Source organism: Cnephaeus nilssonii (assembly GCF_951640355.1).
Source record: "Cnephaeus nilssonii genome assembly, chromosome: 13".
NCBI classification, from domain to species: domain Eukaryota; kingdom Metazoa; phylum Chordata; class Mammalia; order Chiroptera; family Vespertilionidae; genus Cnephaeus; species Cnephaeus nilssonii.
The window spans coordinates 25,124,399-25,148,776 of NC_137084.1; the positions used below are offsets into that span (position 1 = coordinate 25,124,399).

Genomic DNA, 24,378 nt, shown 5'->3' on the forward strand with positions numbered 1-24,378 from the left:
AAGGGGATAACATTAGTAAATGGCTGAGTGAAAATTTGAGCCTCGCTCTGACTCACATCTTCTAGTCCTCCTTATTAATAAGAGCTTTTGAAGTCATGAGTGGGGTGGGGGGTGGGGGGCAATGGGGGAGTAAGGACACATATGTAATACCTTAATCAATACAGAAATTTTAAAAAATTAAAATTAAAATTTTAAAAATGTGGCAATCACATTTAAGTTTGTTGTTATTCCAAAATTATAAGCAGAGCCACCAAGAGCCAGCTTTAATATATATATATAATTAAAATATATTTATAAATATATTAAAATTAATTAAAAATAAAACTTTTAATATAGTTAGGAAATCAAGTCTTAGAATCAAATTAGAAATCATGGAATGATAATAGAAATCCAAAAACTGATTTCTTAGATTAGAATTCCAGGAGGCACAGAAACAAATATTACTGAGAAACCCAGTATTTAGAGTGAGTTACCATTGTGGGTGGACCTCCGTTATTACCTCTCGACCTCTTCAGACAGAAGACAATGGTGACTTTGATGTCACTAAACACTTAAGAACATAATCACCCAAATCCTGGCTTCAGATGAGTCACTATGGAAAAAATATACATTGTAGTTACCATATACAACACATTTTTGCAAAGCTGCCTTTGAGGCTGGAACAGATTTATTTGTGTATCTGTAGTAAGGACAATTATTCCATAAATTTTAGTATAAGAAATATGCCAAAGTTATTCATTCATGGTGGTGGGTAGTGATGGCAGGAGTGGCATCATAAAATTGGTAGGAAATGAGGGACTAAAGTGTTTTTGTGGTAACTGATAAAGTTGTGTCTGAGCTCGCCAACTATATTGTATGTTCAAGTGCAAGTCAAGAGAATTGGAGTATTAAAAGTCACTCTATTAAAACTATTTCAATTGAAATTTTATTTGTTTATTTATAAGGTTCTTGAGAATATGACAATATCATAGGATCGACAAGAGGCCCTGGGTATCACTGCTCTTTTTCACTGGAGATGTGTTGATGATCAATGCTCAGCTTGAAAGGTAGACCCAGACTTTTCTCTATTACATTTGAAAGGCCTCCTATCAAAGCTAGAAAAGTGAGTAAGCTGAAATAATCTTTGTAAAAAAACACAAACAACTCAGTTAAAAATACACATTGAATTTGGAGTAACCCAGGTTAGACTTACGATGAAAACTACCACTTAACAGCTGTATGACCTTGGTCTTGACCTTGGGCAAAGCACTTTTATGTGCTTTTATTTTATTTTTTTTCATTTGTGAAATAAGACTATCGACACATTTTTATAGCCTCTCATTGCCATATAAAGTCAAAATTATGTAATATATAAAAGTGTCAGACACATAGTAGATTCTGTGCCCTTTTGAAGCTTATTCAAACTTTTATTTTAATCCCTAGAAGCCTGAATCAAACAAAAAATCCTCTGCTCTTATGCTTATTTAACAAAATCAAGCCCCTCGTAAATCATGATGTAGTTCCCCCTTTGCCATTCTACAACAGTGGAATCGCTTGATACCTTAGGACAATTAGCAAAGGACTTTGATCATCATGCTCAATTGCCCTCCCAATTAGACATTTCCTTTAAATGTTCTACTTGTTTTCTGTAGAACTTTGCCTCAATTAGTCTGTTTTAATATTAAATAATGTTCTCTGCTGGACTCTGAGATTTGCCTTTTAAAGTTGTAGTCACCATTTCTTCACACAAGTTAAGTCTATGTGAACTGAGTAAATAAAGTTGTAACTGCAGTCACATTTAACTAGAATAAACGTGAGAATCTGATAGGATGGGATATAAATTACAGTTTTTATTTAGATGGCAAAATGTGTTTGTAGATAAATATTTCAGCTTTTTAAAAAAAGCTTAGAATATTTTTTCTTATTTCATTCCCCCCGCCCCAGTAAAACAAGAATTAAACATAGATTATAAAGGTGGGTGACACCACTTAAATTCATATAATTTAGTTTAATTTATTGAGAAACTTCTAGGTACCAAGAGTACTTCAGAGAACAAAATAAACAAAGCCATTAGGGAGCTTATGTTCTTGTGGAGGAATGTTAACATTTAAAATATCATGTAGTATATTAGTAGGAGATACATTTCTTGGGGGGAAAAGAACAGAGTAGAAAGAAAGATTTGGAATGTGGTTGTCTGCAATTTAAGTAGGTTAGTCAAAGAAGATCACATCTGAGCAGACTTGAAAAGGTGATTTAGTTACTTACATTAGTACAATAATGTAATTATTAATATGCTATACCATCATTTTTAAAAATGCTGTAGCTAAAAACTAGAGAAATTAGTTATGTTCAAAATCATAAGATGGCTTAGTGAGAAGGGAGACAAAAACTTGGTCTTTTGTTGCAGATAAAGGATGTTTTCAACTATGTCACAAAGGCTTGGGCAACAAATATCTTTCTAGTATATGAATGAAATTCAAGTGTCAACTCATGGATGTTCTAAATCCTCCAGCCTTCCCAGATAACTATTTATTTATTTATTTATTTATTTATTTATTTATTTATTCCTCACCCGAGGATGTTTTTGTTGATTTTTAGAGAGAGAGGAAGGGAGAGAGAAAGATAGAGAGAGGGACATTGATAAGAGAGACACATCAATTGCTTGCCTGTGTTGTACAGGCTTGGACCAGGATAGAACCCGCAACCTAGGAATGTGTCCTGACTAGGAATGGAACCTGCAACCTCTTCTTGGTATATGGATGATGCTCCAACCAAATGAGCCACTTGGACAGGGCAACCCTTTCTTTAATATCAGAGAGGGAGAGAGAGAATAAAAAGAGAGAGAGAGAGAAGGAAGGTTTTGAGAGAAATGTCCCTGCCACCAGCCAGATTCGTGTACCATTTCCTTGTGTTTGTTCTTATGCCAAGTTTCCAGCACCATTCCCACAGAATTTAAAAAGAAATCCTGTTGTCTATAAGCGGAGTTTTGTTGTCTTTGCCACTTCGTCCTCAGACCTACCCTTTCTATATCCATAAATGTGCCAGCTAATCAAGAGACCTCTACTATGTGACATGGCCTTTGCAGTTCAAAGGAGAGCAGAATCTGTGGATTTCCTGGTTTTTTTTTTGTTGTTTTTTTGTTTTTTTATTTGCTTTTATGATACAATTCTTGGATATGGTCCATTTTTCATCACTCTTCATAAGCAGAAGTAAGCATTATATAGAATTATCTTCTTCAAAATAGGAATTATTCAATATACCTTGGGAGGCAAAAATGGCTATAGTCATTTTGCAGTTTGATACAAAGCAGTAATTCCTGTTCCACTATAACTTGGCGTCACCAGCTTGTGTCCTAGGGACTTGTTAGATAGGCATGCTTGTTGGGAGAAGCACTCTGTGGGAGGACCGTTTTCTCAGATGTAAGCCGCTTACTCACATTGTGAGGAGTTCTTGGAAACATCCTTGATAATGTCCACTGGAGGGGAAAAATTCATCGTGTGAAATGATTACATCAACTAGAAAGCACATCCCTATATCAGATTACATCAACTAGAAAGCACATCCCTATATTAGAGTAGATTAGCCTCTCTGAGGCACACTTTTGATCTTGCCACTTCCTTGTTTAAAATAAAAACCAAACCAAATAACATCCATTTACCTTACTACTCTACTCCTGCTTCCACTGGCTTTTGGAAGCAGTGCCGTCTCAGAATGGCCAAGGCCCATCCAAGTATGCTTTCCTTCTTCCTATCCCAGGTCAAAATAATCACAGTGTGCATTGTCTGGTATTAGCAACATCGTGTCTTTTCTTTGGATGCTCAATCCTTACGGGTTCCTCCTGTTGGTAACTTGCCATATCCTCAAACTCTCTTCCTCTTCTCCAATATAATTTACTTGCTCTGTGCACCCTGCAGAACTATTTTACTCTACAGAAACTATTAATGACAATTCTAAATCTAACCTACTTAATAGGGGAGTATGTATGTGGCAGGTGTAACAACCTTACACTAAAGGAATAAAGTGTTGATGGTGGCATTCGTGGCGCCTGCAAGAGGGTGTAGGAAATATTGGGGTTTCCTCCGGCCAAAGAAGCATGTTTTCCCTTCCTCCCCACCCCGCCATGTTAATATTTCTGATATAGGGATGTGCTTTCTAGTTGATGTAGCAATTGAATGTATTGGTTCTTTTGTTTTCCCTGAAAAGTTATTAATAAGTTGATGCTATGCCTTATAATCAGCAAAAACCTTGCATAGAGGGAGCTTTTATAAGAAAGAGGAAGAGAATTTGAAGACATGGAATGCTACCAATCCTCTCTTTTATACCCTTACCTCAAAGGGTAAAAAATAGAAAATAAGTGAGAGTTAAATGAATACATTGATGCAATGCTTTATAATCAGCAAAATGTTGCAAGCGGAGGCACGGAATTTCCTTCACATCCCAAACGATTAGCCGCTCTGCTTCCCCAGTGTTTTGAAACCCAAGACTAACGGAATTCATGTAGATGCAGGTTAATTAAAACTAGCAGTACCCATTGACTCTGCAGCTTCAAGCTCCTGGTATTTAACCTGAGAGCATCACTGATGTAATAATAGTGTCTGGAATTAATATCACCTGATTTGTACAAGTTGTTTATGTGCCTTGTGGATTCAATACTAATGCTTAGGTGGTGTATGAAATAGTCAAGCTTCTGAAAGCCAGAATTCTGATTTTCTGCTGAGATCATTACAAACAAAAACCTGTTATACAATTGGAATACCTTATGATGAAAGTAATGAAAAGCTTTAGGTTAAGGTAAAAATATTAAAGACCTCCCTTTTCCTTAATCCAGATCATATCAACTCTGCAAACTTATATACAGCTCTTGGCAGAGGTTTTGCATGTTTATTTGTAACTACAAGCACGTTTCAGCCATCAAAGCTTTCTGTGGCCTAATTTAAATTCATGGAGCAAAGTAGGGAGTAAAGACAGTATCTAGACTAAACAAATAATCAAAGGTTTATTCAGTTACCTGGATGCCAAAAGCAAAAATAGAGTTTCTTATGTTTGATAGGAAATGTTTCTGGTCTTGGGCATAATCAGTAATTTTTTTTCTTCTTTTGCTTTTTAAATTATTGTTTTAATTTTCTACAATAGCTGTTATTCATTACACTCTATTGACCAGGACTTGTGCCTCTGTCTTAAATGAGTTGGTTATCTATACAGCTAACCAACTCACACAGACATACATATAGAGATTCTTTAAAATAGGAGATAATATCAACAGAGCAGAAACAAGATTAATAACTTATTGCTCCTCCACCCAACTCCTGTAGGATGCAACCTTCCTTGATACTCACTTTGTAGATTCTTTAAAATAGGAGATTACAAAGTGAGTACCAAGGAAGGTTGCAGCCTACAGGAGTTGGGTGGAGGAGCAAGAAGTGTGAGTCAGGAAAGGCTTCTAGGAGCACAGGAGACATGGACTAGATCTTGTGGCATCGATAGGCTTTGCTGAGGTGGGGCTGGGAAAGACCACTGAGAAGGAAAGAGAAGCAGAAACAACATTGAGCAATTGCCACCAACGGCTTGCTGGGGGTACTTCAGAGCAATCAACAGAATTTATCAACAGAGCAGAAGCAAGTATTGATAACCGCATTTCCACCTCTCTCATTTGTCTTGGCCCTAATTCTGACTAAGCCTCTAGGTACAAGTATTGTAAATTGGTCAAAATGAAGGAGAGATGGATAAGATCAAGCTGAGGACTACAAATAATTTATTAATTTTTGGTAAGTCTATTTTTTTGAAGCCTAGGCTCAAGAGGGAATCAACTGTTAAGTTCAGTATGCTTTCCAGTAAGTCAATAAGGTAAATATTATTTTTTCATTTTAAAGATCAGATAAAAAAAGGGAGAGGAAATTTGAGACACGTAAAGACTCATAATGACCCTGTAGGAGCATTATTCTCTTGATCATATGAGTCTCAGAAAGGTTAAATGATTTGTTAACAGTATCACAGCTCACTGAAGCTTCAGCCAGCTTGAGCAAAGGTCTCCTGATTCCTTGGTCTTTGCTCCTTTCCCTCCACACTCACTGCCTCAGGCAATTACAGGTTCACATTCTCCACCCTTCCTCACTCAGGACTAAGACACCACTGAGGGGTTGTGTTTGCATTTTACAGATTCCATTTGACTAATTTAAAATGCTGAGGTAGTCAACCTGTATCACCTCTGTTTCCCAGTAATGTTTAACCTTAAGGTTTTTTTTAAAAAAAAATCTAGGAGATAAAAGAGCATGTTATCTGGCAAGTCCATTCCTCCTCCAATTCCCCACCCCCACCTCCCACTTGGTTATTAATTTCAGAACACATCTGAATTCTTTCTCTGTGGCATATGCTTGAGTAGAGGAACAGACAGCTCTGGGTCAGAGGCAGATTTCAAGTTCTCATCTGTTGGTACCTACACCATTACCAGATTCCTCTCTGTAGTCAACCTTTGAGATCTTCCCTGTGTACAACTTGGTGTCTGAAGATCCACAAAGGTGTCTCTGGTCATCGTTCTCTTCACAGAATTAGTCTGCTCTCTCAGCACAGCATCTGCTGTACTGAACTTTGCTTCTGGAAGCAACTTTTCCCTGAGACCTGGTTGAAAGCAATTCTCTGGTGTCAAACTTCCCGGCATGGAGGTGAAGAATTTTGCGGCTTGGGATTATGTCGTCTTTGCAGCCCTTTTTATCATTTCTTCTGGAATCGGGGTGTTCTTTGCTATTAAGGAGAGAAAGAAGGCGACTTCAAGGGAGTTCCTGGTTGGGGGAAGACAAATGAGCTGTGGTCCCGTGGCGTTGTCTCTGACAGCCAGCTTCATGTCAGCTGTCACTGTCCTGGGGGCCCCTTCCGAGGTCTACCGCTTTGGGGCCTCCTTCACACTCTTCTTCATTGCGTATACTTTTGTCATCATCTTCACATCAGAGCTCTTTCTGCCTGTGTTCTACAGATCTGGCATCACCAGCACTTATGAGGTAAGACAACTCTCCCCTTATTCTTTGTTTTGGGAGGAGGTGCTATTTTCTCTCCACTTGATCACTCTTTTTTTTTTTCTCGAATAATACACATCCTCTTAATGATAATATGTGGTAATTGAAGAATACTCATTTATTTTTAGGAAAAAATATTACAATGCTATTGGGAAAAGCTTAAGCTTTGGATACAGACACACCTGTCCTTTCTTCTGTAGCACGAAGTCATGGAGTCAACCCCAGGAGGCTATTTCAATGATTAAATGAGAACCTGTGCATGACTACTGAATGCATTGACTAACTTTTAAGAGCTTCTCAATGAGAAAGCTAAAGTTATTATTTGTATTATTATTAACTTATTCTGAATAGCAAGCTGAATGTATATCATGAATGTTGTCATTTTCCATAGGAAAACAGATAGCACAGGTGAATGACAGTCTAGATTGTATAGTGAGTAAAGCCTACTGTGAACCCATTTTGTCTGTATCTCTTTCCATCAGATAGTAGAGTTGAGCACTCTAATACAAATTATTACTATGCTCCAGTTTTTAATGGGGAAATGATAACATTTTTTAAAATTAGAAAATATTTTAATGAGAAAGAATTGCTCAATTATACAAATATGGGGATTATTTTAATGAGAGGAAATGAGGTAGTCATGTTTTGACTTTTCAATAATTCTTAAGAAAAATATCAAGTTAAAAATTGAATTTGCATATCCAATATTTGTGATAAATATTAGTTTCTATGAAAAAAGTGTTTATTTTCCTTATCAAACATCCTTACTAAGTCACAGCAGAGGACTCCTAACAGAAGAGGAATGTTTTTCTTTTTTTTAAATTTTGTAAGCTAAATGATTATTAAATTAGTATAGAAATAGAAAAATATTTACAATATTAGTGCCTCCATGGGACAAACATGGGTTGAAGAAGCTAATTACTTCTTGTTTTAAAATATATTTACATATGGGAATGCCTATAGGGTTTTAGTATGTAAATTTAATTTACAAAGTTTGTTGCCCTCTACATATTTTTTAATTCTCCAATAGTAAGAAATCAAGATTATATAAAGTACATATGAAGTTATTTTGGGATTGTCTCTTGCTCTGTAAGAACTGGCAGTGTGGCATAGGGATTAAGAGTATGGACTCCAGACTCAAGTCTATTTGGCTTTGAATGCTAGCTCTGCCACGACTTTGGGAGAATGACTTAATTTCTCTGTACTTGATTTTTACATATGTGAAATCGTGATGATAAAATCACCTATCTCAAAGGACATCTCTGAGGAGTAAATGCAAAACCTTTTTTATTATTTTTTAATTTTTTCAATTACAGTTGACATTCATATGCAAATACTTTTAATACATCCTGGCAAACAGTAAATGCCACATAAAAGTTTTGTATTATTATTGTTGTTGTTAGTACTGTCACCACATTTATATTATGACTTAGTCTATCTATTGAAGCTTGAATTTGTTTCTTTGTTCATCATCTATTCCCTGTTCCTGACCCATAAATATTCTTTCTGGGATCTTTTAAAGCACTAAATACGGGAGGGGGTAGAGTCTATTTCCCCAGCTCTTGGCCTTGTGATTTGTTTTGACCAACAGGATGTGGCAGAAATGATGTGTGTAGCTTAGGCTTCATTAGGCTCAGAGTTTCTGCCTTTGTTTTCCTGGAATGCTGTCTTGACACTGCTATGCCAGGAAGCTGTTGCAGCTGGTCTAGCTTCTGGAGCATGAGTGGGAACACAGAGGGAAACAGAGACACCCTAGTCACCAGCCAATGCCAACTAACAACCAGAGGCTTTAGTGAGGCCATCTTGGACCTTCTCACCCAGCTGATCTTCCAGTTGATTTCAACCCCACGAGAGCCCAGGGGAAACGAGTAGAGGAATCACTCAACAGATCTTCAAAATTATGAGAAATAATAAATCCTTGATTTTTAAGCCCATGAGTTTTGGGGTGGGTATTAGATGGCAGTAGCCAACTGATTTAAACGCTTTGATATACAGTGGGATTTCAAGACTAAGATATGCCATCTGTGCTACTTTATCACCATCCTGTCCCCTGTCAAAGCATAAGGAATTGTTCTCACCCTCAAGTTATATATTAGGTTCCACTCATTTGCAATATCATACATTTTCATTATCTCCACTTAGTTTATAATTAGTCTCATCATGCTGTCTCCACTTCAATTAATGTTATTTATTTTTTTTATCACACACTAATAAATCCAGTTTGTTATTATTTACATCTAACACTAGTTTAGAGGCTGGTGTCTGGTCTACATACTTTTTTATTTTTCTTGTACTTATCAAACTAAATGGCTTCTAAACTCCTTACCCTTCATCAAACTTTTTTGTTGTAAGAATACACAGAATATTACTTCTGTATATCTTCTTTTATAGTGGTTTTAAGCATTATAGATTACTTTTTTAGTAAACTTCTTTCCTTTTTATTTCTCTTTAAGTTAAATTTGTGGTCTCATAGCAATTATATTTAAATTTTGAGAAATTAGATGGACAGGTATATGATATCACCATTGAATCTTATTTTAGCATAGTAAATGATATTACAAAATTTTTGTTGTGAAATAGATATTTAGGGTCTGATAGGGTCTTAACCATTGTTATGAAGCCTTTAGGTCATTGTAAGGATTGACTTTTACTGTTATATGGGTCATTACCATGTTTGGGCATAGGAGTGAGATGATGGGATTTGTATTTTGAGTGTTACACTACCTGGATGTTGAGAATGGTTATAGGGTTTTTAACTGCTGAAGTAGGGGGTCTAATTAGTAGGGTATTGCTATAATCTAGGCAAGAGATGATGGTATTATAGTGGCAGCAGAGGAGAGAATACAAATAACTGTGTTTTGAAATTGGGGTGTAGGCCCCATGATTATTTTATGAACTGGATGTAGACAGTGAGAGGAAGTGAGGAGTAACCATGCTCCATGTTATTGGGCTTGAAGCAAAATGGAAAGTTGACTTGCTATTTCCTGAGATGGAAAAGAATGTGACTAAGTCAGGTTTGGGGTTTTGAAAATAATCGAACACGATGTTAAATGTTGCCTGTGCAAACCCGAAGCATGCAACTTTTCTGTTGAACTTTTATTTTACTTTTGACTGCAGGAATAGCTATAGACACAACAAAGATGGGCATTGAATGCTCTGAATAAGTCAATACATTCTTTTATATGTGAAATTATACAATTGGAACAGTCTTTCTTATTTCACTGATGAGAAACCAGATGCTTAGATCAATGAGTGAGGTAGTGGCAAAGCTCAAAGTAGAATTCAAGGAATCTTTTTATTTATCTAATTATTCTTTTTTCATGTATCCTTTTCTCCATACTGTCTTTATAGTTTTACTGAGATAAGAAAAGCATGGATCAGACAATAGAGGGTTTGGAATAGAAAGCATCCACAATGCAGAATAAAGATTTTGAGAAAAAGAGGGACATAAGCAGAGTTCCATTAAGAGAAGCAATGTGGCTTGATGTGTGGTTGATAGAATGGTGGGAAAGATTGGAATTCAGATCAGTTATGGAGCTACTACTCTAGTCTGTAAAAGGTGAAGTAAAGGCCTGAAGTGAATTTTGGAGCAATGGGAACATAAAAGGTGATGATGGCTTTAGTATATCCAGTAAGAAAATCCTGAGTAGCAAGCTAGAATGCTCATATATTTTTTTCTTTTTAAGCAACCTATTTATCTTCCCTGACTCTCTTGAGAAGCTTGAACAAGTATTGAGCTTTAATATATATTTGACTTTAAAGAATCCATATTTTTTCTTGTTCTGCCATGTATATAGCATAAAAGCACATGATAAATCCAAAGCACTAAACTCAAAGGAATAACAAAAAAAAAATGAAACTTCTGTATGTAAGACTCACGGACTCTTTGCACGTTCTTTATTCTCTCTAGTACTTACAACTACGATTCAACAAAGGAGTTCGCTATGCAGCAACAGTCATCTACATTGTGCAGACGGTAAGGATAAGGGTGGCTACAAATGTGGAATTGTGGGTGACAAGATACAGGTTAGTTTATTTCAGAGGGTAGTTAACTCAATTAAGAGAGAAATTTGATACTAAGGAGAAACTAATTTCTTTTAAGGTTAACACTTTTGAGATATGTGATTACATCTAGTTATCCATTGCATATACCCCATATATACACACAAATAATAGCAAACCAATGTATATCATGAACCACAAAGAAAAAATAAAGCATTTTCTTAATATTTACTTCAACTATTTTTTAAAAAAAATCTGTATACGTTGCTTTGGATATAAAGATATGAAATGGTCTGTTAACTGATTTAGAAAAAATCTAGTTAACTGAGTTGAATCAGAAATACTCGTTTTGTTGAAAATTATTTGAAGACTAGAGGCCCAATGCATGAAATTCATGCACGGGGGGTGGGGGTGTGTGTGTGTGTCCCTCAGCCCAGCTTCTCCAATCTGGGATCCCTCTCAAAATCCAGGACTGCTGGCTCCCAACCGCTCACCTGCCTGCCTGCCTGATTGCTCCTAACTGCTTTTGCCTTCCAGCCTGATCACACCCTAACTTCTCCCCTGCCAGCCTGATCGACGGCTAACTGCTCCCCGCCGGCCCGATTGCCCCTAACTGCCCTCCCCTGCTGGCCTGGTCACCCCTAACTGCCCTCCTCTGCAGGCCTGGTCACCCCTAACTGCCCTCCCCTGCCAGCCTGGTCACCCCCAAATGCCCTCCCCTGCAGGCCTGGTTGTCCCCAACTGCCCTCCCCTGCAGGCCTGGCTCCCCCCAACTGCCTTCCCTGCCAGCCTGGTCACCCCTAACTGCCCTCCCCTGCCGACCTGGTCGCACCTAACTGCCCTCCCCTGCCGGCCTGGTCACCCCTAACTGCCCTCCCCTGCCAGCCTGATTGTCCTTAACTGCCCTCCCCTGCAGGCCTGGTCCCTCCCAACTTCCATCCCCTACTGGCCATCCTGTGGCAGCCATCTTGTGTTCACATGGGGGCAGCCATATTGTGTGTTGGAGTGATGGTCAATTTGCATATTACTCTTTTATTAGATAGGACAATATTTCCAAACCAATGCTCCCACTTTCCCCTTCTGGACTCCTCTCCTCCCTCCCAGGCTCTGGGGTGCCCTCATGCAGCCTCAGCTTGCATGTGGCACACCTTTGGTGAGTTTCCTACTACTCACCAAGCATGTTCTGCTGAAAGATAGCCTTCTTCCTATTTCTTAATCAAAAGTCCCATTCTCACAGGCTGAAGGATTTGAGAGAAATAAAAGGATGAAAAGAATGATCTATGATCTGTTCATAGGTGTTTACCTTTTAAAGCCCTCACATAAATCTCTAACTGGTGAAATTTCATTTAAAATGAAATGGCACTGCATCCACTTCCATCAGCGCAGTGGTCGCGGTTCTGGGAGTTAGGAGCTATACTCATTGTGCAGATGACCCATGTCATTAGTCTTCTCTGCACAGTACTTCCTCCTCACAGATGCTTTCCATCTTCCTAAAATCCATACTTTACAAACTGCTAAAACATATTTGTGTCATTGTGATATATGCATGAGGGGAGGGGGGAGACGGGAAGAGGGAGACAGGGAGAGGGAGAGAGGAAAAGTGAATAAAAAACTTAACTTGAAGCCCATTTTTCTACCCTTTAGAAACATACCAGATCTAGCTATAAAATCCCAAAATTTGCAACAATCTTTTTTAAAAATATATTTTATTGGTTTCTCACAGAGAGGAAGGGATAGGGATAGAGAGTTAGAAACATCAATGAGAGAGAAACATCGATCAGCTGCCTCCTGTACACCTCCCACTGGGGATGTGCCCGCAACTAAGGTAGGTGCACTTGACCAGAATCGAACCCGGGACCTTTCAGTCCGAAGGCCAATGCTCTATCCACTGAGCCAAACCGGTTTCGGCTGCAACAATCTTAAAAAGCCCAACCCTATTATTCCTCCACCTAACACTTATATCCCTTCTGCAAACTAGCTACAGTGGTCAGCAACTTTCAAGTTAAAGTGGATGGGAATGAAATGCTTGGTGAACAAGTTGAAGAAAATTCATTTCTAAGGTCAATAAAGGACTTTCTAGGCAGCTTTCCTTTCCAGGTCAGTGTTTACCTCTCAGTGTTTACCTCATGCTTGTTTCTCCACCAGATTCTCTACACAGGAGTGGTGGTGTATGCTCCTGCTCTGGCTCTCAATCAAGGTGAGTTATCAACATTTCCTTGGGTACATTCCACCGCTGTCATGCCTGCATTCTGGCCTTGAGAAATATACGTAAAACATCTTGGGGAGACATTCCTGTGTTTGGGGTGCCCTGAATTACCGTGAGAGTCACAATATAAACCTCTAAAAGTTGAACATTGAAAGTAATGCAAACAATGAGTTACCTGATTTTGCCCACATGGTCCAAAACACACTGTTTAACTGATTGTTTGTAATCACTATAATGATGGGAGCTTTGGTATTATACCTGCACAACCACTATGTAAGATCATCCATAATATGGGGTTATTTCTCAGTGTTTCATGATCTGAGTATAATAATAAACGGTGCTTGTAGTAATTACTTCAATATTTATTTTTGACCCTTTTTGAGAGAATAGAATCCCAGAAACAAAAAGGAAAAAGAAAGTGAAATCAATTTTATAATGGCATCTATGGTATTTGGAAGTTCTCAATATTCAATTTAATCATGCTATCTGCTTATATTCCGAAATATCAGTTCATGGCTGATGTTTATGTGGTTTCGAAGTGCTCAAAGTAACTTAAAAACAAAAACAAAAGACAAATCATTGGTGCATATCAGAAGCTTCAGAATTTTAGGAAGAAAAAGTTGGCTTTTAACATTACATGAAATTTATGGACTCAATGAAAGTATAAGAATGTAATAAAATAATCTTTGTCAAAGTGAGAACATTCAAGAGAAAACTCTAATTTGATTTTCATTAGCCCACAAAGAACACTGACAAAAATATTGTTACTTTTTACTTGTAAAGCTTACTCTTTTGCTTTTCTCAGAAAAAACTTCTTTCAATATTCTTTCTCCTTTTGTAGTGACTGGGTTTGATCTCTGGGGCTCTGTGTTTGCAACAGGAATTGTTTGCACATTCTACTGCACTCTGGTAAGTATCTAGCTGTGAAGAAGGATTTAGCACTATCTCCTAACACTGGATAAGGGCAAATCTCCAGCAGCAGGGCATCTAAATATAGAAATTGCTGTTCTAAAATTAAGTGGAAGTATGCTTGCTTATCTGTTGCAGTTTCCTGAGGAAAGTGCTGATGTTTTATTTAAAACTATTTTTGGTATCAACCATTAGTGGAATTTAAGCTCTGAGCTCCTTTGAGAAAGCCACGGCTAAGAGGAGATTTAATGAATAAAGTACCTCATTGATTAGGTGACCAAATGCAATTTCTTTTTCATTTTTAAATACTTTTTATTGATTTCAGAGAAGAAGGGAGAGGGAGAGATAGAAACAATGATGAGAGAGAACCATTGATTGGCTGCCTTCTGCATGCCCCCTACTGGGGGTAAGCCTGCAACCGGTGTATGTGTCCTTGACCAAAATCGAACCCGGGATCCTTCAGTCCGCAGGCCCATGCTCTATCCACTGAGCCAAACTGTCTAGGGCCCAAATGCAATTTCTGAGAAAAACACAAATTGCTCAATTATAGTGATTATAAACCATGGTTAGAGTTTATAATTCACTGCGTAATGGTTGAGAAATACAAAATGCATGTATGAGTAAGCAAGGATGGCTGGTATTTTGTAAACATGAGCATTCCACAGCTTGCTTTTATCTCTTATTTGTGGAGCTACTATGATAACATTTAACATTTAGCTTTACACATGCTCAGTCTTTAACCAAGAAACCTGGTTGTTATTGGCAACATTTATATAATTGCTATAATTCATTTAGTTCAACAAACTTTCATTGAGCACCTATTATTTGCTATGCCCTGCCATGGGAATCTTTATTCTTCTAAGCCATTGATATCATATACAGAGGCTATAAGTATCCAGCTAAGAATACAACAATGGGTCCTAGGTAGCTGGATTCTCTTTCCTCCTTTTTGTAGAGAACAATAAAGTACTTGTTATATTATCGCATAGCAGACCTACATGTATTTTGGCATTATGTGCATACCACATACTCTTTTAACATATATCATGAGAATATGCAGCTTTTAAGTTAATTTATTTTTATTGTAGAAAGTATTATAGATGTCCCCGTTTTTTCCTCCTATTGACCCCCTCCTCCCTGCTCCCACTCTTTCCCCAGAATATACTATTTTAAAATGCCCTTATCTCTTTTTTATCATATTTGCTAATCTCACCAGTTGTTTACACTACAAAGTTTCCATTCTGTTCTCTCTACCTTCCATTCCAGACACACTTTTCCCTAAGTTAAAAATAGGCTCCTGCTCCTTAAGCATCTGGCTTTATCTGAGATTAGTTGCTCTGAGGTACCTGCTTATACAGTGATGAGGAGATACAGTGCTAGGGATGCTAAAAACTGACTTCTTAGCAACAACAGTGAAAGACAGAAAGAGTGGAATAACATCTTCAAAGCAGCGAAATAAAACAATTATCAACCTATAGTTGTATATTTAGCAAAATGATATTTCAAGAGCTGACTATCAAGAACCAAGAAAATTTACCATCACCTAGCCAGTGTGGCTCAGTGGTTGGGCATTGACCTATGAACCAGGAGGTCACAGTTCGATTCCCAGTCAGGGCACATGCAGAGGGTTGCAGGCTCTATCCCCAGTGTGGGGAGTGCAAAAATCAGCCGATCAATGATTCCTTCTCATCATTGATGTTTCTAGCTCTCTCTCCTCTCCTCTCCCTTCCTCTCTGAAATCAATAAAAATTTACTTAAAATAAAAATTCATGGCAAAATTTCAAGGAAACTCATTTAAATAAAATGATCAAAGTGGAAAAATGGAATTAAAACAAAGCAAAACCTCAACTGATTTAAGCAAGAGAAGAAAAGAGAAAAAAACAAACAAACAAACACACACACAGAAAAAGTAGAACAAATAGAAACCAAAAAGTAAGATGTCAGAAACAAGTCAGGATAGTTTAATCATCACAGTAAATTAAAATGAACTAACTGGACTACTAAATTGGTGTCAGTTCTTCCCTCTATCCTGCAAGCTTCTGGAAGATTAAAACATCCATTTCTTCATGCCACTTGACTGACCTAATTCTCCCCATTGTTTACAGGATCAAGCATAAGCTTCTTAGCCTAGTGTTGAAAGTCTTTCATTATGTGAATAAATCCACCCTTCTAATCTCTTCCCACCACACCTCTGTCCCTTCTCCATACTCTAGCCAGGTTAGCGGCTCCAGTGTCTAAATGATGGGTTCTTTAACACGTTTGCTAATGCATATCGCAGTCTCTTTACACTGATAATCCCAAGGCTGCATAGCCTAAGACAGTGGTCGGCAAACTCATTAGTCAACAGAGCCAAATATCAACAGTACAACGATTGAAATTTCTTTTGAGAGCCAACTTTTTTAAACTTAAACTTCTTCTAACGCCACTTCTTCAAAATAGACGCACCCAGGCCGTGGTATTTTGTGGAAGAGCCACACTCAAGGGGCCAAAGAGCCGCATGTGGCTCGCGAGCCGCAGTTTGCCGACCATGGGCCTAAGACAACCAGGGAAGATATTAAAAGAATAAGAAGTGATTCCTGCCGCCCAGGGGTATGCACTCTAGTAACATAAGCACTGGTTGCAATCTAGTAAATGCAATCTAGGAAAGTAAGCAACACAGGCTGATTGAATATTTAAGAGACACTCATGGTACAATGATGAAGCCTGTCATCTTTTCACAGAAGTTCTTGACACTCTGGAGGAGTAACAGGGGAAGATAATTCTATTTTTTATTGTTAAAAATACCACATGCTTTCATGCTCATAGTGCTATTCATTTTCAAAGCTCTTTTGTTTTTATTTATCTATTTATTTTTTATATCTTTATTATTGAAAGTATTACATATGTCCCCCTATTCCCTGCATTAACCCCTTCTAGCCTGCCCCCAACCCCAGTCTCAGGCCTTCAACACCCTATTGTCTGTGTCCATGGGTTATGCATATATGCATACAAGTTCTTCGGTTGATCTCTTCCTGCCCACCTACCCCTGCCTTACACTTCATTCAATCTTTCCTAATTTGCTTGTTCCACCTTCACCATTGTCCTGAGGGACTTCATACCTAGATAATTCCAGCAGCCTCTTTCTTTCCTGTTTTCTTCTGGTCCACATGTTCTCAACTAGATAAGTATATTAGAATCACTTGGGGATTGTTCAAAAAACACTGAGGACTGATTTCTACCCCAGACCTCAATCCCAGCTCCTCCCCGCCCCCTGCCCAGGGTTGGGGCTCAGACATTGTTTTTTGTTTTTTTGTTTGTTTTCAGTTTCTCCAAGTGACTCTAAAGAGGAGCCAAGTTTGATAATCCCCTTTCTAACCTCTTGTCCAATCACACTGGGTTCTACAGTTAGATCCATCTTCCTGACACTCTAGTTTGCTCACCTCACTATTTGACCAGCCTCCTGCTCTTAAAACTCCTTTCTCCATTAATATCCAGATTCTATCATTCCTTCCTAGTTCTTCTCTTCTCTCTAACTATTCTACTATCTCGGCTTTCCAAAATTTATTCACTGTCACTACGAAAGAAAAGAAATCTCAGGTTGTGCAAGTCAGACATGGGTGATCATCCTCAATTTCCTCCCTTTCTCCTCACATGTATTCAATTAATCACAAGCTATGTTGGTTTTACCTCCCAAATATCCTTGTAATCCATCGACTTCTATTTCTTCAATTGTAGTCATTTTGTACATGGACTACTAAAATAAACTCTGCGTTGGTCTCTCAACTCCTTTTCACCTGTGGTCCTTGCAATCTCTTGTCCACACAATCATTACTGCAACTACTGTGAAACAAACAAAAGCTTTCATTATACAAATCTATTTAATGTTCTCTTATTGCTCTTGAGAAATCATTTAAGTGGCCTTGTCAAAATCTGGCCTCTAGCAGATTCAGCAACCTCCCTTTGGGCATTCCATATATTCTTCAATCTGTACATTCCGGCTGTCTTACTTCTTCAGGCAGCTTCTCCTTGCTTCACACACGCTGCTTCCCTCTCCTCATTGTCCTCTGTCCCTGATAAATTCCTACTCACTCTTCAGAATTTAGCTCTAATGACACTTTCACAAGACCAGGTCAGGACTCCCTGTGCTTTAATAGGAACCCTTCCTTTTTAATTGCACTTTCCACAATTTTAAGTAAAATGTTACATTATTGTCTAGTATCTGCTTCTCCCACTGGATCCTAAACTCTGAAATTAAGGAAGAAATCTGTCTCTCTTCATCCCATGCTTAACATCATAGTTGGCACATAAAAGGGGCTCAGCAACTGTGCTTAAAAAAAGAAAGAAGAAAAGGGAGGAAGGAAGGAAGAGAGAAGAAAGAAAAAATATATGGATCATATTTACAGCGGCGGAAGGTTGCAGGCTTCATGTTTAGAACTGCCACCCATTCTCTCCATTTCAGGGAGGATTGAAGGCGGTGGTGTGGACGGATGCATTCCAGATGGTGGTCATGATTGTGGGCTTCTTAACAGTCCTCATTCAAGGATCGGCTCAAGCTGGTGGATTTCACAATGTGTTAGAGCAATCAACAAATGGATCTCGACTACATATAATTGAGTATGTCCAATGCTACTTTTTCCATGTTTTATAAAGATTTAGTTGCATGACCTAATCCCCTTAAAAAAAAACAACTTTATTGACTCACTTCTCTCTGCCTTGTAGCTTTGATGTCGATCCTCTCAGGCGGCACACTTTTTGGACCATCTCAGTGGGAGGAACTTTTACATGGCTCGGGATCTATGGAGTTAATCAGTCAACCATCCAGCGATGCATTTCTTGCAAAACAGAGAAGCATGCCAAGCTGTAAGTTATGAATAAAGAAATATCTCTGTGTTTTCTCTCCCCTTATTGGGTACTCATCATATGCTTCCTAATGTTGTGTGTGTAGAAAAGAAACAGAAAGATTCGTTTACTCCTTGCAACAATATTTTGAAGCATGCATTACTATTCCCATCTCAGCAAGGAAGTGGTAGAGCTAGGGTTTGACCTTAATAGTCTGTCTGCCTTTGCTCTCCATCATTTTCTGCCTCCATTTATTGAGAAATTACTAGGTTAAATTAGGTGTGGGTAGTGGGTAATGCAGAGGTAAACAGCACGTATTTCTTACAGTTTCTGTGATGAGTTGACCTTTTCACTGATTTGATTCAGCATGGATATACCTTTAACATTTCCAAGGAGAGATTGAAAAAGAAGACAACCCAAGGTAAAGAGGCAGGTCAGAATGGGGCTCTCGGTGCTCCAATTCCTGCCAGGATATCCTTGCCAGGCCTGCTCACTCCGAAGGACTCCAGCAGGCACACAGCTTGTCAAGCCTTTTCCAGGCCCTGTGAGCCAGCCCCGCCCACCCCCCCCCCCCCCCCCCCCCCCCCGCTCTCCAGTGGGGACCAAAGGAAGGTACACACTCTGATGCGAAATTGGTAGAAACAAACTAACATAGCTTCTGAAAGATGCATTTCATCCCCATTGCTGCTGTCCAAGGTTCCAGACTCTCCTGACCTGTCAGGATGCCCTCAACTTTTCTTAAGAGTGAGAAACAGTCACTATGAATATTCCTGCAACTGATTTTAAAGTACCTTCAATCCACAGTTTCTTCTGTAGACTGAAAAAAAGATAAAATTGCCTGGGCATGGTTTACTATGTTGTGACTTGCATTCTAAAAGGGAATATATCGCTTTACATATTTCACACATTCTCGGAAGTGTGCTTCAGCAATTCACTAGTAAGATATTTATATCCTATGATAATAAATAGTATTAACAAATCCTCTACACACATGATCACCACTTTATCAAATAGCTGAATTTCTGAAAATGTATTTAAGATCAAATGTGTCTTTGATCTTGTATTCATATAAAGTTAACAGTCGTTTAAATTCTGCTTTAAATTGAACTAGAATTGAAGGTATAGTTTATCTGTTAGCACTGCTAGTAGGAAGTGGTGCTCTGAGGGTAGGAGGAGTTGATGTAGGTTATCAGAACCCTTCCCAATACCATCCCATCTCCCAGCTAAAATGAGCACATCCAAGCACAGTCACTTATTTTCCATTCCCATTGCCTTTGTTTACTTTATATTTTTTTATCACATCAAAGATAATCTCATTTATTTAATTGATGTCAGCAGTTATTACTTGCCTCCAGTCTCAGAATATCCTGTTCCGTGAGCATGGTTTCTGTGTGCTCACTGCTATATCCCAAGTACCCAGAAGAAGCTGGTACACAGAGTTGCCTGGATGGAGAAATAATGAGAGCACAACCAATGCAATTCATAAGTATTGGTCACCTTATGTATCAATTGTATCCCCAAAAGGCTATCTCTAATTCAAGCCCCGACCAACAAAAACAAACAAATAAAACTCAAAGGTAAACATTGTTAGATTACTCCCAAAGAAGCAACTTTTGAGATAAGACCCTTTGCTAATGTAAATCATGTAAAATAAAAAAATTTCAATGGGATAATTATTTAACATATTTGCTAAATAAATTTAGCAAATTTGTTCATAAATAAATACTTTGATTGAAGGGTTTTGTGAAAGTCCGGTGTAGCTGTACAGCACAGGTTTTAGGGGACTTTGAAATGAATGTGTGTCCTTAGAGTTGAATGTGATGGATTTAACTCCCTTCAAACAATGAGTGGTTCCAAGAAAATGCTCAGTGTTGCTCTCCTGGTCCCTGCAACTAGAGACAGATTGAGATTTATTTTCTCAGACCAATGTAAGGTTAGCCTACCTTTAAGTCTCCTCTGAGATTAAGAAAATGAATAATTGACTTTCAAAGGTCAGTAATAAATGCAAAATAACCACAGAATGCTGCAAAATTATATGCATAATTATCTTTAACATATCTGTGCATTACAGAATAAAACAAATTGCTCAAAAAAATGTAGGTAAAATGACCTTGGGCTTTTCATATTTTCTATTGTCTCTTTAAAAAACACTTCCAACTTTCATCTAAATTAAATTCCCAAGTGTGTATTTGCAAAACTTGTCTATGCCTACATTTATCTTCTTATCCCTCTGGAAGGAAATATGTTAAAATGTAAGTTGGCTTTTTGACAGTTTTGTTAATTGAGTGGAAGGAACATCACTTGAAGCTATACATGAGTGATTGTTATGTGAAATTTCATCTAAGAAAATAGATCTCACACCACCCATTGAGGTCTTGTAAAAAAAACTCCCAATTTCCAAAGAAAATCCATCAAAAAGCTATTTCATTCAACTTTTGTAATCAGTCTAAAAGATGTAATGTTCTCAAACACACAGAAAAGCAAATATATAAGATGTAATAATTCTTGAAGACTGTAGAATTTTATTTTTAAGCAGAAAAGTGCCCCAAAGTTTTACGGTGAGTGTTTGGTGATGACCTTCCCAATGATGTAGCATAGAGGCTACCAAGAGGCCCATTTGTTCTTTTTTAGAGCCTTGTACTTCAACCTGGTGGGTCTCTGGATTATTCTGGTGTGTGCTGTCTTCTCTGGCTTGATCATGTACGTCTACTTCAAAGACTGTGACCCTTGGACTTCTGGCATTATCTCAGCGCCGGACCAGGTACATGTTCCCTTGGGCCCGTGGCAATGGCTGAAATGAGCCTGTTTCTAACCATTGGTGGGTAATGTGGGGTCTTTCTCTTTTTCACCTGGATCTATAGCCACTTCCCACCCCCCCAAAACTAGATGGCTTTCCTCTCCTCTTGGGTGATATTACCACATAATGAGGTTCTAATATAAAGGGATAAACATGTAAAAAGAAGGTACCTCACCTTGCCCTTGAAAACAAGCCATGAACTAGGACAAGGCTGAAGAGAAGAGGAAGGTGGGATTAACGAACGGGTTTGGTTGTCAATGCTACCAAAAGGTTGTGGGTTCAATTCCCAGGCAGGGAACATGCCTAGGTTGCAGGTTCAGTTCTGGCTAGGGCATGTGTGGGAAGCAACAGATTAATGTTTCTCTCTCTCTCTCTTTCTTTCTCATTCTCTCCCCTTCCTCTCCCTGAAATCAATAAACATATCCTCAAGTGAAGATTAAAAAATTATTTAAAAATATTTTTAAAAACCTCCCTTTGTGGACAATATGACCCCCTATATATTCAACTGTCTTACTTTATCCTATGGGGGCTGCTCTCTCACAAATCTAGCTACAGAGTAGAACCGTAACACCTAGATTCTCTGAAGACCTGGGTGTTGTTTTTTTTGTTTTTGTTTTAATATATTTTTATTAATTTTATAGAGAAAGGAAGAGGGAGAGAGAGATAGAAACATCAATGATGAGAGAGAATCATTGATCGGCTGCTTCCTGCACATCCCCCACTGGGGATAGAGCCCCCAACTGGGGCATGTGCCTGGGAATTGAACTGTGATCTCATAGTTCATAGGTCATCCCTCAACCACTGAGCCATGCCATCTGGGCTAAAGACCTGTTTTAAGCATTTGTTTCTAGGGTTTAATTGCTTACTCTAACAGTAAACAGAAAATATCATATTTTTCAAAGAAAAAGAAAAAAAATTCAAGTTTGTGAACCTTCTAAATTTTGTCCAGCCCTTTTTCCTAATACTGACTGTCTCTTTTCTACCCCTTCCATGTTCCTATAGCTGAACCTCAGTTCCATGGAGTTGGATGGATCATAACCCCATTTGCTTGCTAGTATGCAGCTACCTTAGTCCAGGCCAACTCCTCTATTATTATTACTTCTGTATTTTTTCACCATATTTTGCTAAAAAGCTACATTCTCACATTTCAGACACTGCTGATGAGACCACTAATCCTATCTTGTTTGCCTCCTCTTCAGCTGATGCCATACTTTGTCATGGAGATATTTGCCACAATGCCTGGGCTACCAGGACTTTTTGTGGCTTGTGCCTTCAGTGGAACTCTGAGGTCAGTGCTGTGATGATAATGATGGCGACTGTGAGGATGATAAGGGGATGGTGGTAGTGATCACTAGTATTTACTGAGTACTTACTCTGTGCCAACTGCCCGGCTAAATGTTTTATTTGTATTTGCTCATTAGTTGCCACACTTTACATGTGACAGCAACTTTCCTCATGTTATCATCAGTTTGTAGATAAGAAACTGAAATTTAGCAAGGTAGCTAAAACTTACCCAAAGGGTCCTAGTAAACTGCAGGGGCAGGATGTAAGCCTAGGTCTGAGCCTACACTAGACCCCTCTGGTTATTTTTTCAATCTTGTCTGGTGCCCGCTCTCCCACAATTTCACATCACCTTATCATAAGGCAGCTCACTCGGTGGCATTTATCATTCAGCAGATCTATCCTTTACAATCTATTCTCCCCATTTTCAATAGCACACTCAGGCAGCTAATAACTCCCATCTTCCACATGTAGACATTGTTCTAAATACACAATTATTTACACATTTATTCAGACACATATTTTAGAAGGTTTATACCAGGTATTACGCCTGACACAGTTGAAGACTGTGGGGATGTAGGGATACTGCACAGAAACAAGACTGACATTGCCCTCATATGGAGTTTGCATTCTAATTGATGTGGAAGGCAGACAATATAAAAGTGAACAAAATAAACTAGATATAGTTTGATAATGACAAATAATTTAAAGGAAATAACCAAGTGATATCTGAGAGAGAGGTGAGGCCTGGGGATTCTATTTTTAATAGGGTCTTTAGGGATCTCCCCTTTGAGTCGGTGACTTTTGTGTTGAGATCTAAAACATGTGAAAAAGCCAGCTATTGAAGAGCATGGGTAGGAACCTGTACAGGCAGGTAGAAGAGCAAATTCCAAAGTCCCTCCCCAACCCCCGAAGAGAAACTGCATGGGATATTTTAGGAATGAAAAGAAGAGTTAAAGCATAAGAAACTGGGAGGAGAGGAGAGCAGACGGGGATGAGTCTGAATTGGTGAGCAGGCATCAGATCATGGAGAACCTTCATGAAATGGTAGAGTTGGCATTTCAAATGAAATGGGAAGGCATTAGAAGGTTTGAAGCAAGGAAGTGAGTGATGTCATACAGTTAAGACTCAGTTTTCCATGTGGGGAAGGGACTATAATAAAAGCATGAGTGGTGCAAGTGAGTGACCTGTTAGGAGGCATTTGTCTTAATTCAGGTGAGAGATGATAGTGACTTGGAGAAGGGCAGGGACAATTGTGTTAGGAACGATGCTCTAAAACAGTAAGATAGTGTCATTGCTTCCCTTTAAGCCAGACCCACTGCCTTCCTCCACATGTAGACATTATTCTAAATACAAAATTATTCAGACAAATATTGTAG

The 24,378-nt window shown here is 38.4% G+C and overlaps 1 protein-coding gene across 1 annotated transcript in view; it reads left to right on the forward strand.

Annotated features, from left to right (window-relative positions):
• Positions 1 to 6,347: 6,347 nt before the first annotated feature.
• Positions 6,348 to 24,378, forward strand: part of SLC5A12 (solute carrier family 5 member 12) — a 37,897-nt gene continuing 19,866 nt past the window's right edge. Inside the window, exons 1-8 of the mRNA XM_079789452.1 lie at positions 6,348 to 6,971; positions 10,897 to 10,962; positions 13,134 to 13,185; positions 14,036 to 14,103; positions 18,542 to 18,696; positions 18,802 to 18,942; positions 21,553 to 21,682; positions 22,918 to 23,006. Of these exons, the coding sequence (XP_079645578.1) occupies positions 6,633 to 6,971; positions 10,897 to 10,962; positions 13,134 to 13,185; positions 14,036 to 14,103; positions 18,542 to 18,696; positions 18,802 to 18,942; positions 21,553 to 21,682; positions 22,918 to 23,006 (1,040 nt within the window). The 5' untranslated portion in view covers positions 6,348 to 6,632. The remainder of the gene's footprint in view (positions 6,972 to 10,896; positions 10,963 to 13,133; positions 13,186 to 14,035; positions 14,104 to 18,541; positions 18,697 to 18,801; positions 18,943 to 21,552; positions 21,683 to 22,917; positions 23,007 to 24,378) is intronic.